At 53.2% G+C, this 15,230-nt stretch overlaps 3 protein-coding genes across 7 annotated transcripts in view; 1 reads left to right on the top strand and 2 right to left on the bottom strand.

Moving 5' to 3' along the window:
- LRRC8A (leucine rich repeat containing 8 VRAC subunit A) overlaps positions 1 to 3,695 on the bottom strand; it is a 19,435-nt gene extending 15,740 nt beyond the window's left edge. The window contains exons 1-2 of one of the 2 annotated variants that reach the window (XM_050320184.1): positions 3,640 to 3,695; positions 2,118 to 2,240 (exon numbers count right to left, since the gene is read on the bottom strand). The gene's annotated coding sequence lies outside the window, so the exon portion shown is untranslated. Of the gene's footprint in view, positions 1 to 2,117; positions 2,241 to 3,599 lie in introns of both variants that reach the window. The other variant, XM_050320183.1, reaches the window with a different exon arrangement.
- On the top strand, positions 2,845 to 15,230 carry KYAT1 (kynurenine aminotransferase 1). Of its 4 annotated transcripts, none has more exons than XM_050320189.1 (14): positions 2,845 to 3,005; positions 7,260 to 7,381; positions 9,533 to 9,591; positions 10,332 to 10,482; positions 10,754 to 10,903; positions 11,279 to 11,365; positions 11,474 to 11,602; positions 11,933 to 12,053; positions 12,581 to 12,657; positions 12,876 to 12,965; positions 13,308 to 13,494; positions 13,688 to 13,764; positions 13,972 to 14,058; positions 14,481 to 15,230. In XM_050320189.1, the coding sequence occupies exons 2-14, from the start codon at positions 7,298 to 7,300 to the stop codon at positions 14,547 to 14,549; spliced, it is 1,368 nt and encodes a 455-aa protein (XP_050176146.1). In that variant the 5' UTR covers positions 2,845 to 3,005; positions 7,260 to 7,297; the 3' UTR covers positions 14,550 to 15,230. The 4 variants fall into 4 exon arrangements, with proteins under 4 accessions (XP_050176146.1, XP_050176147.1, XP_050176144.1 ...); XM_050320190.1 differs by having other exon boundaries at positions 2,845 to 3,269; positions 10,332 to 10,368; XM_050320187.1 differs by having other exon boundaries at positions 2,845 to 3,269.
- Positions 4,870 to 7,033, bottom strand: LOC126642548 (uncharacterized). The gene is made up of 3 exons (XM_050320299.1): positions 7,008 to 7,033; positions 5,587 to 6,292; positions 4,870 to 5,063 (listed from the first exon to the last, which is right to left on the bottom strand). Exons 1-3 carry the CDS (start codon positions 7,031 to 7,033, stop codon positions 4,974 to 4,976), a joined length of 822 nt encoding a protein of 273 aa, XP_050176256.1. The 3' UTR covers positions 4,870 to 4,973.

Below are 15,230 nucleotides of genomic sequence, written 5' to 3'. Positions count from 1 at the left end.
ACCAAAACCAGATTAAGAAATCCAGACACTGAATTCAAAGTGAGTAAAATCTTTTAAGCAAGGATAATATAATGCATTGTTGACAGACTGTCACAACATGCACAAACCCATGGGTGTTGCCACAGCTGTTTTCAAGCTCAAAGAGATGAGCCAGTCAGGATGAAAGAAGGCACAGAAAAGAGCAAAGCAAGATAATTAAGACATCAACCATCACCAGTCCGAGCAAAGAGCAGCAAGTACCTATTCACATATTTCCCACACCCTCTAAGCCTTGCCCTCAGGACCACAAGCTCCAAAACCGTGACTGAATTCCAGCTCAGAACATTTGCCAACTGCATCAATCAACTAAAGAAGCACAGACCACCCCACCTTTCATCCCCAAAGGACCTGATAAAATCATGGCTCTGAAGGAGGACCTGTTAACTAGCCCAGTACCCATCTCTGCTGGGCACAAAAACAGGCTGGAGCTCGAGAAGCAGCTTGAGAATCTGTCACAAGAGGAGCTTTGTGAATTGCCAAGGCAATTTTGCAGCAGATGTTAACAATGCTTAGTACACAAGGTGAAGGCAGCACTGTTATGTCAGCAGGGAGGTCAGGACTGAATAGCTCTTATTTTCCAAAGCTGTTTGACAGCAGCAGGAGGGGCAGATATAACCCAGCTACATGAACTGGATTTCCAGTTGCAATACAAGACACATGCACCACATCAACAGTTTAGGGAGAAAGCTGTTTGGAGGCACTCAAGAGATGCCCTTTAAAGCATGTGGACTGCTGAATGCCTGCTCAGTATTAGTGTGCATATGTCAAACTGAGGCTGCTCTTAAAAACATTCCAAAAAATGCCCAAAGGAGACTCACCACACTGCAGCTGAATACTTCAAATTTTAACCACTACCAAAACAATGTGCCCCCCACAAAAATCCTAAAAAACCCTTCTCCTCTGTGCCTCACCACCACTCACCTGACATTGCACCTCTACTTTCCCAGATACCAGTTAAGCTCCATTTAACACCAGAAATGAGTTTCACTTCCCTTTTCAGTACTCTGCTGAACAAAATCCTTTAGAATGTGGGAGAATTACACGAAGGCTCCTAATAAGCCTGCTCTAATCACACAGCAATAACTTGATACATGTGACCTCCACTGGTTATTTAAAACAAAACAAGAAAAAAATAGCACAAGGGACCCCCAAAGGCCCGACTGCCTGCAGCAGTTACCAGAATGTAACCAGCTTTAACAAGTCATGGCTGGAAGGCTTCAGGCACTCCCATTTCAAACAGGGCAACATCAGCTTTTAACACATGGCTTCTGGCATGCTTTAAGGAAATATTTATGCACGTTGTCTTTGACCCACATGAATTAAAAGGGTTTCCAAATGCCATGAGAGGATCAGTACAAAAATACCTCAACTAAAGCAGTGAACTGCCAGAACATCAGACAAGCCTTAGGGGTACTTCTATTCCGGAATCAAGTCACTGCAAATCCCTGCTCAGAACACTGGACACAATTTCCCATCCTGAACAAGCACAGAATTCTGCAATCCCTTTCCTCACTGTCCTAGTGCAGAACCAAGGAGGGGAAGGAGTTTCTTGCAACTAGTTTCTGTCATTGCTCAATTGACACCCACACAAGCGCCAAGAGTTCACAGGGAAAAGCTGCCTGGAGATGCCTATCCAGCAGGACAAATCACCCCACAGGAAACAGAAGGGCACCAACCAACCAACCCCAACAGTTCTTCCTATTTCTCAGCCACATTCCTTTCGGGCAGCAGTCACCAAAACATTTCCTGGAGAGCCTTTGAGTATTTACTGGTAAGTGCAGTGAGAAGTCAGGGTTTACGTGGCCAGGAGTTAGTTTATGGGTGACTATAGAACAGTTATATTATCTGGACAACACTCAGTTCCTTTTTCATCTTCAAGCTAAGGGCTCGCAGAATTTAATTAGCACCACCACAATTAAACACCATCACTCTCCCCATATCACCCTCTGACCAACCACCCCTCCTCCTGGCTCTGTTTATTCTTTCATCCATGCCCTGTGCTTTGCATCTGTGTTTAAGTAAGAACCTGGTCATTTTTGGGGGTGCTTTACCCCTCAGAGCTGGCTCAGAGCCCTCACCTTGCTGGGTTCTGCTATCTGCACGTCAGTTCTCTGTGCTGGAAGGGGATGACGTCCGTGTGTGCTCGATCCTGAGCGAGTGCTGAAGCGCTGCACTCCCCACAAGCCATGGGAACAGCTTCCCTGCAATGAAACAGAGACCATCAGCAGAGAGGAGGGGATGGAGTTCACAGAGGGACCCCCTCATGGAAAAGCTTGGTAAAGGACATCTAATTGGTAAAGGATACCTAAGGAGCAATGAACAACCCAGAGGGAACCAAAAAGAGACACGCTGATACCCAGATGGCAAGAACACAAGGAGCCAAGTAAAACTTTTTGCAGGAAGGAATCTCCAGCATGTTATTCCAACAGATATTACCACAAGCAGGTGCTGCAGACCCAGCCAAAGGAGATGCTGAATATTAATATCATAACCAAGCCTAAATGGGCAGAGACAGACCAACCTCCTGTAAGAACAAATTATTTTTAAATGGGAAAAAGGATGACTTTACTCCTCTTTTCTAATCTGAAAAGCCTGACATATTTTAAACGTTACCATCACAAGCATCTGAAAGTCTAGATTACTTTCCTAACCACTCCAGATTCAAGCAACTGTCCCCTTCTCTCTCAGCCCATATCTACTAACATGTATCTTTCTGAAGTGGCAGCAGTTTAGCACCATCAACAAAAATTACAACAGCTTTTTTTTTTTTTTCCCCTTGCTTCCTGCATGTCAGCACAGGGCATGGGAAAACAGGGAAGGGAGCAGATCCTCGGAGGGATCTCTCAAGCATCCATCCTCCCAGCCGTGCAGGAGAGGACTGCAGAACAGCCGAGAGCATTTTGTCAACAACGGGGAGAAACGAAAAAGAGGAGACATCAACAGAAGAAAATCCAAAAAACACAACGGTGAGGATTCTCCTGATCGCCAAGCTGCTATTGGGGCTGACAGGTTTTGAAGCAACACCTCAGAAATCAAAGCTGTTCCGTTTTACCCATCCCACGGTGCCGCAAAGGCAGCGCCGGGAGGACTCTCTGACCTTCTCCCCCTCTCCGGCACTGGGCAGCAGCCCCAGCCCGGCACCAGCCCCGCCGCACCACCCCGGCTTTCCGGACACAGAAAAAACACCCTCTGGGAGATATAAATAAACCCCAACGCGCTTCCGTCCGCAGGTAACGAACAGCGGGTAAAAAACCAGGACTCCCCTCGTTGCCGGGGATCGGGGGGACCCCCCGCACCCCGCGGCTCTGCCTCGCCCCTCAGGCGCGGCGAGGACCCCCCCTGTCCCCGCCGGCGCGGGGCAGGGACGGCGGGACCGGGGGCAGCGAATCGCCGCCGAATTACTCAGCAAATCCTCCCCCGCCCGGCCCCACCTGGCGCTGCCGCCGCCCCGAGCCCCCTCAGCCGCCCCCGACACGCGGTCCCCCGTCCCCTCACGGCCGCCCCACGGCGGGACCATCCCCACAGCCCACCCGCACCGTGAGGGGACCCGCCGCACCCACCTGCCCGCACCCGGCTGCGAGGGGCTCGCACCGCACCCACCTGACCGCAGCCCCCACCCTCCCGTACGCCGCTCCGCGGCCGCCTTTTGTCCGCCCTGCCCGCAGCCGCCCCGCCCCGGATCTGACCTCACCCTCCCCCCGCACGGCCGCCATCGCCCCGTCCCGCCACCACACAGGGCGAGGGGGGCGCCGCCATCTTGCGGGCGGGCACGACGGCGCGGGCGGGCGCCATCTTTGTGCAGGGCGCGCTCCATAGCGGCGGGGGGGGCGGGAGTGAAGGCGGCGGCGCCATCTTGGTGCAGGGCAGAGCGCAAAATGGCGGCTCTTAAAGGGGCACCAAGGGAGCGCCTTCAACCGCCCTGATTTGTTTTTGGTGCCTGAAAAAAAAAGTGATTCACTGGCGGTTGTTTTTATTCGCCTGACTCAATGAAGGACACGGGGCGCATAATTTCTTTTTGAACTCATAAGGGATGGTTCAAAGGCGCTCATTGTGATTTCATTAGTGTACAAGTGGCAGTTCTGAGGGGTTAAGTGCAGCCAGTTTTGACTCGTATACACCAGTGACCACAGTAATATTTACACCACTAAAAGAAGTATATAATATTTTTATAATAAGTATATCTGTGGCTTTCTAAGAATATTATAGATATTGGCAACCTCCTGTAGCCACAGGCGCAGGAGCTGTACCAGAGGAGCTGTGATCTCACTTGCCAGGGCCCAGGGCAATAACTAAATTAAAATAAAAAATAATTAAGAAGAATTGTTCATGTCTAGATGCACTTGTTAGATTAAAATTACCTCAAGAGGGTCCTAATTTTCCAGGAGTCTTACAGTACAAAGTATAGGGTCAGATGTGTCCTTTACATTGCTGACCTCGTGCACAGTGTCAAGCAATTTCTGCTGAATCTCAAGAGGAAATTAAGGTGAAGTTACATGATACCGTCAAACCAATATAAAGGCCAAACCCTGCCAGAGAAGGGCCCCTTGCTCCTGTCCATCCCTTCTTCCCACTCTGGTCCTTGCCCACATTTCTGCTTCCTTGCAGCGTCTTTCACCCTCACTCCCACCCTGCCCTGAGCCAGCTCAGCTCACAGACCCGACAGAAAACTGGCAGCTTTTCAGCCCAGTTGGCTTTTTGCTAATTTATCTAATCAAACAAGCTCAGCTCACGACAACCAGGGAAGGCACAAGTCTGGCAGAGAAGGGGGCAAAGAAACCACAGGGAAAAAAAAAAAACCACTGAGCGATTGGATGGCTCAGGATGTGCTCTCTACACTCTTACACTTTTCCTTCCATCTGTTGGTTTCGGACAGAAGTTTAGAAAACAAAGAGTTTGCATCTGCCCGCCCAGACATTCCCTCCTGCTTAGTCACCTCAGGGGTGCCTCAGATGGCAGGTCAGGGTTGGGAACCTTTGCCACAGAGGATGGAGCTGCTTCCTTTCCCCGTGGCTCACTTTTTCCTCCTGTGAAAGGGAGACAGAAATTACTCACTCAAGGAGAATGACATTGCCTGATTCATCGGGGCAGGTAAAACCTTGTCACAAAAGAGGGAAGCTAAGAGGGGACAATTTGCTCTCTACATCCCAGTGCAGCAACTGTTGCCTCTCAAATACCGATGGAGAGTTCAGCTCCTGCATCCCTGCAGTGAAATCCCCCTCTGAGGTTGCTATCCCTGCCCATCCACAGCCCAGGGCTCGGGGGATGCTGCAGGATCTGCTTTAGGTTGTGTTGTGACAGTAGGTCATTATTTTCCGATGAACTTTACACTTATGCTTTTGCTTTCTCTGCCTGTGATCCACCCCCTTCCCTAATAAATACTAAATCTGCAGGATTAAATTGTTGAGAGGGTCTGACTGGCTTAAAAATTCTTTTTTCAACACTCAAAGGGAAATTCTCTGCCATTGCCACGCTGAAGTAACTACTGCCCCACCACAAAAATTATCCCGCGTAGTTACACCGGCGTGAGCTTCCATCTGAACAACACACCGGGATATTTTTCCAGGCAGCCAAAATCCTCTGGCAGCGCTGGTTCTGAGCCTCCAAAAGCCCTCTCTCTCCCCCTTCACCCCGGTGATCCAGAGAGCCACCCGAGCCCTCCTTTTCCCCGGTACGCTTCCCCCCATCAGTGCCGTAGCTCGATCCTGCCTTCCCGCAGCCTCCGCGGCTCCTCCCAGGAAGTCCCGGGCGCAGATGAAGCGTTTCGAGGAGGAGGAGAGGGCACCATGTGTGCCAGGGCAGCCTGGGCGGCTGGGACGGGCTTTCCCAGCGTGAACCAGCGCAGCCCAGCTTGATGTAAGTTGGTTTTGCCCCCCCTTGTCCCCCTGGCAGCTGCTTTGTCCCTCCGTGTTGGCGCTTGCCGGCGTTGCTGCTGCGCTTGCCGAGCTCCTGCACCCCGCGCTCAGGGGGATCCTTTATCCCCAAAGCCTGCCGGGTGCTCCCCAGGGCAGCCTCGGAGGGTTTAGGGAGCACTGGGATGGAGGAGACGGCTGGTGGCCGTGGGCTGGAGGGCAGGAGGTGCTGAGTGGCCAGTCCCTGCGGTGACCTTCCAGTTGTCACCTCCAGAATCCTCACCGTGCGCTGTCCTGACCCTGGCACTGCCTCCAGCCCTGTGCCAGAGCCTCGTGCCCAGCTCTCCCACCAGCTCCATGGCTTTCTGCAACCTGTTAAAAGCCTGGGTTTTTTTACTGCCAGACTTTAATTTTGTCACCTCTTTACAGGACTCATTTGCTTTGCACCCCAAAGCAGTGTCCCCCCACATCTCCTGTCCCCAGTGAGCAGCTGTGCTTCACACAGGGACGAGGGGGAGATTTCACAGTCCTGAGCAATGTGATGCTCCGGCTTCCCATTTTTCCATAAATTGTGTTGGTTTTTCCCACCTGGCAAAGAGATGTCAAACCCCGCTGGTCTCTGCTGGTGGCTGCTTTTGCACTTTTCATAGAAATAACACAAAATGCAAACAGTGAGGACTCACATCCTGCACGTAAGGATGGAAAGTGCACCCAGGAATACTGAGAACTTGTCTGTGGGCTGGCCAGCTTCAAACCTGTTTTAATTAATTTTTTTGACAGTTGGGTAAATTAATCCGTGGCTGATTAAAATAAAAGTGCATGCATCCTCCAGACTCACTGCTTTTATCTCAAGTACCTAAATAAACTTGAGATGGGTTTGTATGGAGCAGGTTTGCCCAGCCCCAAGGGGCAGGCAGGGTGTCCAAACAGCCCTGCCAAGGCACAGCCCCACTGGTGAGGAAGGTGGAGGTGCTGTAGGGAATGAAGGGCAGAGGCCAGAGATAGCTGGGATCGATGAAGCCAAAGGGTTTCACTGAATACCAAATTCCCAGAGGATGCCCTCTCACTGATATCCATTCCACTCCCCTCGGTGCAGAGGAAAGTGAGGGAAGTCTGGACTGGCTGAGAGAGGAGGCAGAAGTCATGATTGCCCTTGTGATCCTGATTTGGTGTGCCATGGGCACAAAGTACAGCCCCAGCACTGTTTGCCATTGCAGTGACAACACACAGAGCACCTCGTTTTGCCTTGTCCTTTCTGTGGCAGAACAGCCACAGCTTTGGGTCTGGACCTGCCTCATCCCCAGGTACAGAGTGCTTGCTCAGCTGTGGAGTGATTGTCTCCCCCTCTCCTTTGTGTCTGGGCAATTGCAGGTCCGTGCCTGCAGCAGGGGGACAGCAGGAGCTGTGGAATGCTCAGGAGAGCGGGACCGTCCCTGCGTCACTTCTTGCTGGAGAGGAAGAGCAGTGCTGGATATAGCTTGTGCTCCAGAGAGGTATGGAATGCCCAGTGGGATGTCCCTGGCTGGCAGCCTGCTCCTGGCTCAGGCTGCAGTGGTGAGGAGCCCAGGGGAGCTCACTGCCCAGCAGTTCACCTTGGCAGCGAGAGCAGAGAGGGCTCATCAGGGAAAGCCCCCCTGGTGCAATCTCTGTACCCCCTTATTTCCAGGGAGCCTGTTTAAAGGTGACATCTCATAAGCAAGAGAATGTCCTTCACACATTCTTTGTGGGGCTGCCTTGTCTGATGGTCTCCACTAAAACCTCTTGGGTGGCAAAGTACTTGGGAAACATCAGCATCCCGCTCGGAGATCCCAACGTGCAGAGCAAGGGAGTCACATGGCAGGGAATTGGTGGTGGAAGGCGGTGGATGTCAGGTCTCCTGCACGTGCACTCAGCTCTCCTGTGTGGCTGCCAGGCAAAATGCACTAGAGAAACACATCATTCAGTTTGGGGAGCAGAACAGGCTGAGACAGATTTGGGAGCTGCGTGGCCCCAAGCCTATGTTGTTCTACAGCCTGATGGGAAACCACCTGAAAGGGCTGGAGCAGGCAAGGCCTTTCCTCAGAACTGGGAATTTCAAGGCTTGCTGATCTGGTAAATTCTCTGACCGCTGACCAGCAGCAGCCCCACCTCAAGAGATCAGCACTGGAGCTGTTAATATCTCCCCTCTGCTGCTTTTTACTTCCCAAGCCACAAATCCTTCTACTCTTACCCAGATCAGCTCAGGCACAAGGTCTTGTGACCATAACAGCTTGTGCAGAAGGGGCAAAGCTGGGGCTGGGGCAGAGGAGAGAAGCTGCCTTAGACCCAGCGACTTCTGCTCGCCCTTGGCTGCCTGCCTGGCCCCACAGTGAGCAGAGTCCACCCTGTGCCCTCTGAAACACAGGGCTCCTCAGCAGGGTGTTTGCAGAGATCCCCAGTGAGGGCTAAACCTGCAGAAGAATCTAAGGACCTCAGCACAAAATATCCCTGGGGCACTTCCCAAATTCTGGTGCAGCCCTGTGGGAACAGCGGAGGGGAGCAGGTAAGTGAGGAGTTTGCTCTGCAGCTAAAGCTGGGGAGGGGGCTGACCTGGAATCCCCCCCCCCATCCTGACAGGGCAGAGCACAGACCCCCTCACATCCCAGCTCTGCATCCCAGCTGCTTTCACGCTCCCTCCTCGTCCTGGATCAAATATATTTTACTTGCTGTGGTGACAACAGTTTTCTTGGCTCGTTGCTTCAGGGCTGCCCTCCTTGTGCCCCCAGCTCTTCTTGGTGTGATGAGCATCATTTATTCCCAGTTTCCAGTCCCTTGCCTGTCTGGGTACCTTTTCCCTGCACCACTGAGTTACAAAATTCTGCCTCTGCCGCTTTTCTTCATCCTCGTGATAAATTCCCCATCAAACCCATCTGACTTCTCCCACTGTGCTTACCCAGCTGGAAGGAGGATTTTGCACTCACTGCTTCCTACTGTCTTTCTTCCCACTCCCCTGAGCCACAATGGACATGGAAATTGCACACCAGTCAGGCACACAGGACCTCGGGGTCTCTGTGCCCCAGACTGACCTGTGTGCTGTGCTCTCTCTTGGTTTTGACATGAACCTTAAATACAAATCCCAGCGTATTTTCTAGGATCTAGGGCAAGTCCCTTCAACAAACACTTCAGCAGGATGAAGGAGTAACAACTTCTGCTGATTTATAGAGCAGGGTGGAATAAAAAAGTTTGTAATTCTAGGAAAAGGGGGTAATTTGTGGCTTGTGGAGAGTAAGGAGATCCCTCCAATGAAAGACAGGAGAGGTTATGGAAGGCAAAACCTCAGATCTGGGGTCCTTGGCCTGGCTGTTACAGCTTGGCTGAGCTCATTTGACCCCATGATTTATCCCAACTGATAATGAGGTTTAAGGCTGTGCCAGCTCCCCAGTGAGTGTACAAACACTTCTTTTGTTCACCTATTTTCCCAGTTCTTGTAGAAACTTGTAAATGAAAACAGAAACCACTGCAACAGCATTACTGCTCTATGATCAGTCAGCAACAGCCCATGGAGCAATAAGTAAAGGACACACCTTCTGTTGGGAAAAACACACCTGGGGAGCCACAGCCCATTTGTGCCTGGACCCATTGGCAAGTGAAAGCTTCAAACTCCCTTTCTCTCTCTCCCTTTGCAGGCAAAAATGTCAAGGCCAGTTCAAGCCCGGAGGCTGGAGGGAATAGATAAGAATATCTGGTGAGTTAAGAGAGTATCTGGTTTACCCTGGCTCTCACTCTGTGCTGTGTCAGGTGTTTTGCACCATCCTGAGGGCAGAAAGGCTGGACCATCACCCTCCCTCTGACCCATCCACCCCAGTGGTGCCAGGGGCACCCAGACCTGAGCCAAGTTGCAGCACGCTGGCTGTAGCCTGGCATCTGCTTCAAGCCCACCCTGGGGCACTGCAAGCAGAGAGGCAGGGGAAGGGCTGCTGCAGATGCCATCCCCAGTCCCGCCAGGCACAGCACAGGGATTGGGAAAGCTTGAGGAAGAGATTGAAACAACCTACAGACTGCTGATGACTACAGACTTGCTCTTGTTTGGGACAAGCAGCAAGTTCAGCCTGCCTTGCCCTCTGCAGAGGCCTTCATGATGTATGGTTGCTAAATTTTGCAGAGCTGGTATGAGCTTGGAAGCCTCCTGTCCTGAATGTGTCTGAGTGGCTTCGGCCATGACCACAAACCAGACAGCACAGGAGCTGTTTCCTGAGAGAATAAATTAAAGCCACCCCCCAGTGCAGTAGTGCCTTGTCCTTGGTTTAATTGCAGCAGGTCTGAAAGGACCTGTGCTCGGCCCTACCCACCTGTGAGCAGTGGGATGGCCCTGCAGGAGGGACCCCAACCCCGCTCCCTTCCAAAGGGATGCTGCAGGCAGAGCTGGTGCCAGCATGCTGCCCAGACCCTCTGTAAGTGCTTTTCTCTCCCCTCTGTTCTCTCTAGGGTGGAGTTTGTGAAACTGGCTGCTACCTATTCCAAGGTGAACCTGGGCCAGGGCTTCCCTGACTTCCCTGCACCGGAGTTCCTGCAGGAGGCACTGAAGCGAGCCCTCGGCGGGGGGAACCACATGCTGCACCAGTACACCCGGGCCTTCGTGCGTCACAGACCCCTCCTCAGCAGCACCCCCTCCCTGCCCCTCAGCCCTGCCTGCTTCAGGCCTCCCCAGGCAGCAGTAAACAGGGCCAAGCTCGGGGCCAAACACACATCCAGCCTCGCCCCAAGCCCCCTGCTCCAGGGCTGTAACTCCCTGCTTTACCAGGGTGTTTGAAGCAGCCCGGCTGGGAGAGGCCTCAAGGGGTGTTTGGCTGCCCAGGCCCCTTCCAAGGGTTCTGCAACCAAATTCCCACCCTCCTTTCGCCCCCCAGGGACACCCCCCTCTGGTGACAGCCCTAGCCCAGTTGTTTGAGAAGGTGCTTGGACGAGAGCTGGACCCCATGACCAATGTGATGGTGACTGTGGGGGCATACCAGGCCCTTTTCTGCTGCTTCCAGGCTTTCGTGGATGAAGGTGATGAGGTAACCCAAGATTTGGGCTTGTTGCACTGGCAGCATTCCCCCAGGAGAGCCCTTGCTGGCTGTGGGTCTGCCATGAGCTGCAGGCCGGTTTTCATTGTCCTTTTCCAAAGCAGAGACAGTTTTAGCTCCATTCTCCAGTTTCTGAACTTCCAAGGGAAAAAAATTATCTGCTGCAGGGCACAGTCTCATTTCAGAATAAGGCAAAACAACCCTTTTTGCCCTGAGTGGTGGTTTTCTTCCCTGACACTGCCCAGAGGCACTGCAGATTCTCAATTACAGAAATTCAGAGATTAAAATATCCCTCCCGTTGCTCTCTGCACCCATCAGGGAAGGTCTGCACGGCCAGGAGGGTGCTGACATGTCCCTTTCTTCCAGGTGATCATCATTGAGCCCTTCTTTGACTGCTATGAGCCAATGGTGAAAATGGCTGGTGGGACACCCGTGTTTGTCCCGCTGAGACCGGTGAGTGGGTGGAGGGGGAAGAGTCACAGCAGAGTGAGTGAGGAGGAAAGTGGTAAGCAAAATGCACAGGTAGGAAAGCAAACCAAGATTCCCTTCTGTTCTCTCTAGAAAGCTCCAAAAGATGGAAAATTGATGTCTAGTGCAGACTGGCAACTGGACCCAGCTGAACTGGCTTCTAAATTCAGTGAAAGGACAAAAGCCATCGTCCTGAACTCACCCAACAACCCTCTGGGCAAGGTAACACCTCTGGCCGTGCTGTGAGTGGCCCTGGGAGCTGCTGGGGTGCTGCAGCTCCCCCAGCCACGTTTGCAGTGCAGCAGTGACTCAACCTTCCTTGCACACAAGGAAAACGGGTTTTCTGAAGGCACCACGTGCTGTGCTCGCTCTTCTGGTGTTTTTAAGCCTCGTCTTTTGTCCCAGCAGTGGCTTTGCCCTGTTAGGCCTGCCAGCTCCTGCCTCCCTGACCTGGGAGATGGTGCTGTCAGGGTGCTCAGCCTTCATGGACAGGCAGGGACAGGCTCGGAAATGCTCCTGCTGCATCCCTGCCCCCCTCCCTTCCCTCTGCAGGTGTTCAGCCGTGGGGAGCTGGAGGTCATTGCAGAGCTGTGCGTGAAGCACGACGTGCTGTGCATCAGTGACGAGGTGTACGAGTGGCTGGTCTACGACGGGAGGGAGAACACCCGGATCGGTGCGGAGCGGGCCTGGCTGGGCAGTGGTGATGTCACTGGGGTCCCCTGGAGATCCCACAGGCTGCCTTGCATGCACAGCTGTACTAGCCATGAGTCCTCGCTGGAGGTGTTTTGCACTCCAATCTCAGCCCTGATTTCAGAGCCAAGAGCCCTTTGGCTCCAGTGAAACTGAGGGGTTTATCCCATGCTTTGTAAAGCCACAGCTTTCTGAGTGTCTCTGGTTTTGGGAAATCCATTTCAACACGATTTCAGAGGCCTGTTCTTCTGGTTGCAGTCACATGCAATCACCCTGATGCAGGGTGATGGTGCTTGGCATCTCCAGGAGCCCCTGGGGCTGGGCACACGAGCATGAAAATATTTAATTAAAAAGAGATGCTCTTGAGAAACCTGGCTGCCTTGAGGCTCATCCAGGTGAAAGATGTGCTGTGAACACACAAAAGATCACGATGGGTTATGGTGGGCAAAGAGCTGCCAGGAATGAGCACACTGAGCTCTGCCCCGGGGCTTCCTCTCCTTTCATTGCCAGCCAGCTTGCCAGGGATGTGGGATCGCACGGTGATCATCGGGAGTGCTGGGAAGACCTTCAGTGCCACTGGATGGAAGGTGAATGCCCCATGTGGCACCTCATGGTGTGCCCATCCCTGTCCCTTTGCCACAGCACGGCCGCACGCTCAGCTTTGAGCCTCGAGGTCTGGAAGCACCAGAGCTGCTTTAGGAGAGCTCTGTCTGGAAAATACAATGAAACCAGCACAGGCAAATAAAGGGGTGCCTGAGCAGGTTCCCAGGGACTTACCACCTTCCTCCTCCTCTCCTGGCTGCAGGTGGGCTGGACTGTGGGACCTGACAGGCTGCTGCGGCACCTGCGCACCGTGCACCAGAACTCAGTGTACCACTGTGCCACCATTGCCCAGGTAAGGCAGCTCCCTGCAGCTGGCCCTGATGTTCCTGAAGCAGGAGCAGGATGTGGTCCTTTTGGCCATGGCTGACCTGAAAGGCACAGGATGAGTTATTTGTGGTGCCCTGGAGGGGCTCCTTCCCCTCTCTCTGTAGTTGCCCCATTTTGGGAGAAAGGGGAGAGTCCAGCCTGCCTGGGGTTTATTCCTTACCTTGCATTGACAAATCTAAGGGGCCATTTGGAGGGGCTGGAGGCAGAGTTCCCTAATCACCTGTGAATTGTATCAGAGCAAAGACTTCAGTTCCTGAACAAGCCTAGGCCATCTTCCCACTGGGCACTGGCTGCTCTCTCCTTGCAGGAGGCCGTGGCTCAGGGTTTCCAGAGGGAGCTCGCACTCTTTGGCAAACCAGAGAGCTACTTTGTCCAACTGCCCAGGGCGCTACAGCAGAAGAGAGACTTGCTGATCCAGAGCCTGGTCGCTGTGGGGATGAAACCCGTCGTCCCCGAGGGCACCTACTTCCTGGTGGCCGACATCTCCGAGTTCAGTGAGTCAGTCTGCTGCCCAGGGGGGCTGAGTGTGGGGGCAGCTCAGAGGATACCCCTGGCAGGGGCAGGAACCTGCCTAAAGCACCACCAAAGCAGGGATGGACAGTGCATCCCCCATCCAAGCTCCAAGGATGTGGGTTTGGGGTACCTGGTAGCCGCCCCAGCCCCCGTCCTGCTGTGCTTGTCCTGCAGAATCTGATGTCCCCGAGGTCCCCAACTCGGATGAGCCCTATGACTACAGATTTACAAAGTGGATGATGAAGAACAAGGTAACTGTGAATGGCCCTTCCTGCTGCACTTGCCCTGGGTGGGTTTGTGCCCTCCCCGCTGGCTGCACCAGTGGGAGCCACAGCACGACACCACTGCTGGCCTGGCAGCTCCTGGCAGGGGGGATCTGGAGTGGAGAGCTTCACCCACGCTGGGGCAGGGCAGCCCCAGAGCAGGAAACTCAGCTCCATGTGCTTCCTTCTCCCCAGGGCCTTGCTGCCATCCCGCTCTCCGCGTTCTACAGCGAGGCCCACAAGAACAACTACACCAATTTCATCCGGTTCTGCTTCGCAAAGGTGAGCCACGAGACAGCACCGAGGAAGGGGGGGTTGGGAGTAACAGCCAGGGCTGGTTTAACCAGATAAATGCCCAGAAGAAATGCAGAGTGGGAATAGACCCTGGAGCATGGCATTCCAGTTGGAACAGCCCCTCCTCCAGCCATGTGAGCCCAGCCAGGGGCAGCAGGTGTGCAGGGCCATCCTAAGCTTGGCCCCATCAGCATCCTACATTTCTTGGTCAAGGCAGGGAGTCTCTGGGTGTGTGTTTAGCTGCCCACTGGCCAGGCCTGCCCAGAGGTGGCTGTGCCTGTCTCACACTGAACACAGAGCATTTGCCACCTTCAGGAAGGAGAACATGATTTTTGTATGAATGGTGAGTGCACTGAGGGAAAATGGGATTTGGCTGGAAGCCACTGACCAAACCTGTGGTATTTGTTTAGGAGGAAGCTACACTGAAGGCAGCAAATGACATATTGCAAAAGTGGAAAAAGGAGAAAACCAGTTCCTGAGTGCACCGGAGAGACAACCAGAATCCCCTTGGTCCTCACCTGCCCTGACTGCTCTTCTTCCTCTTCTTTACCCGTCCACAAACTTTGATACCTTCTTACTTCTGTGCTTTCAGCCATTTTCTGTCAGACAAATGGGGGTGAGGTTTGCCAGGCCCAGGATCTGGGAACACTTTCAGCCACTGTGAGACAGTCACAGTAACTTGGTGTGCACTGACAGTATTTGACGTTTCTTCTTACGTTTAAAGACTTTGCTGATCAGTTCTGGGATGTGGTGACCGCAGAATCCGTAACCGGTTTCCCCCAGGAAACAGCTTTTATCGATGTCATGGCTATTGCCAAACCTTCCCTGTGCACCCCCAGGCTACTCTGGGCACTGTCAGGGCTTGGCAGCATCGTCCAGGGTGCAGAACCAAACCTTTAGGCCTTTGATCAGAGCACATGGATGGGCACTGTGGCCTCAGGCTGCTCCTGCTGCTGGTGCCCCCACAGCCTCCCACCCACTGGGCTGGTGGGGTGACATCAGCAGCCTCTGAGTGGGAATTCTTGCATCAGTCTTGATTTCAGCCTGGATAAGAACGTAAAACATCATCATCATCATCAACCACGCAGGAGTTACGTGCACCAGACTGTGCCATGAGTGTTTGTAGCAGTTAAATTATTAAAGTGGAACTCCTGCAGTCA

The sequence above is a fragment of the Myiozetetes cayanensis genome, unplaced genomic scaffold (genome assembly GCF_022539395.1).
Source record: "Myiozetetes cayanensis isolate MyiCay16 unplaced genomic scaffold, myiCay2020 scf23, whole genome shotgun sequence".
Taxonomy (NCBI): domain Eukaryota; kingdom Metazoa; phylum Chordata; class Aves; order Passeriformes; family Tyrannidae; genus Myiozetetes; species Myiozetetes cayanensis.
Note: the sequence above shows the minus strand (reverse complement) of the source record. Positions and strands in the feature narration are given on the sequence as shown.

Coding starts and splice junctions, on each gene's coding strand:
- LOC126642548 (XM_050320299.1), bottom strand. CDS start 7,033: ATGACTTCTGCCTCCTCTCTCAGCCA. Junction 6,293..7,007: donor TCTGCCTCCTCTCTCAGCCA/GTCCAGACTTCC, acceptor ACAAAATTAAAG/TCTGGCAGTAAAAAAACCCA. Junction 5,064..5,586: donor CTGCCTGGAAAAATATCCCG/GTGTGTTGTTCA, acceptor TCCCTTTCACAG/GAGGAAAAAGTGAGCCACGG.
- KYAT1 (XM_050320189.1), top strand. CDS start 7,298: ATGCTCAGGAGAGCGGGACCGTCCCTGCGTCACTTCTTGCTGGAGAGG. Junction 9,592..10,331: donor GGAATAGATAAGAATATCTG/GTGAGTTAAGAG, acceptor TGTTCTCTCTAG/GGTGGAGTTTGTGAAACTGG. Junction 12,054..12,580: donor GAGGGAGAACACCCGGATCG/GTGCGGAGCGGG, acceptor TTTCATTGCCAG/CCAGCTTGCCAGGGATGTGG.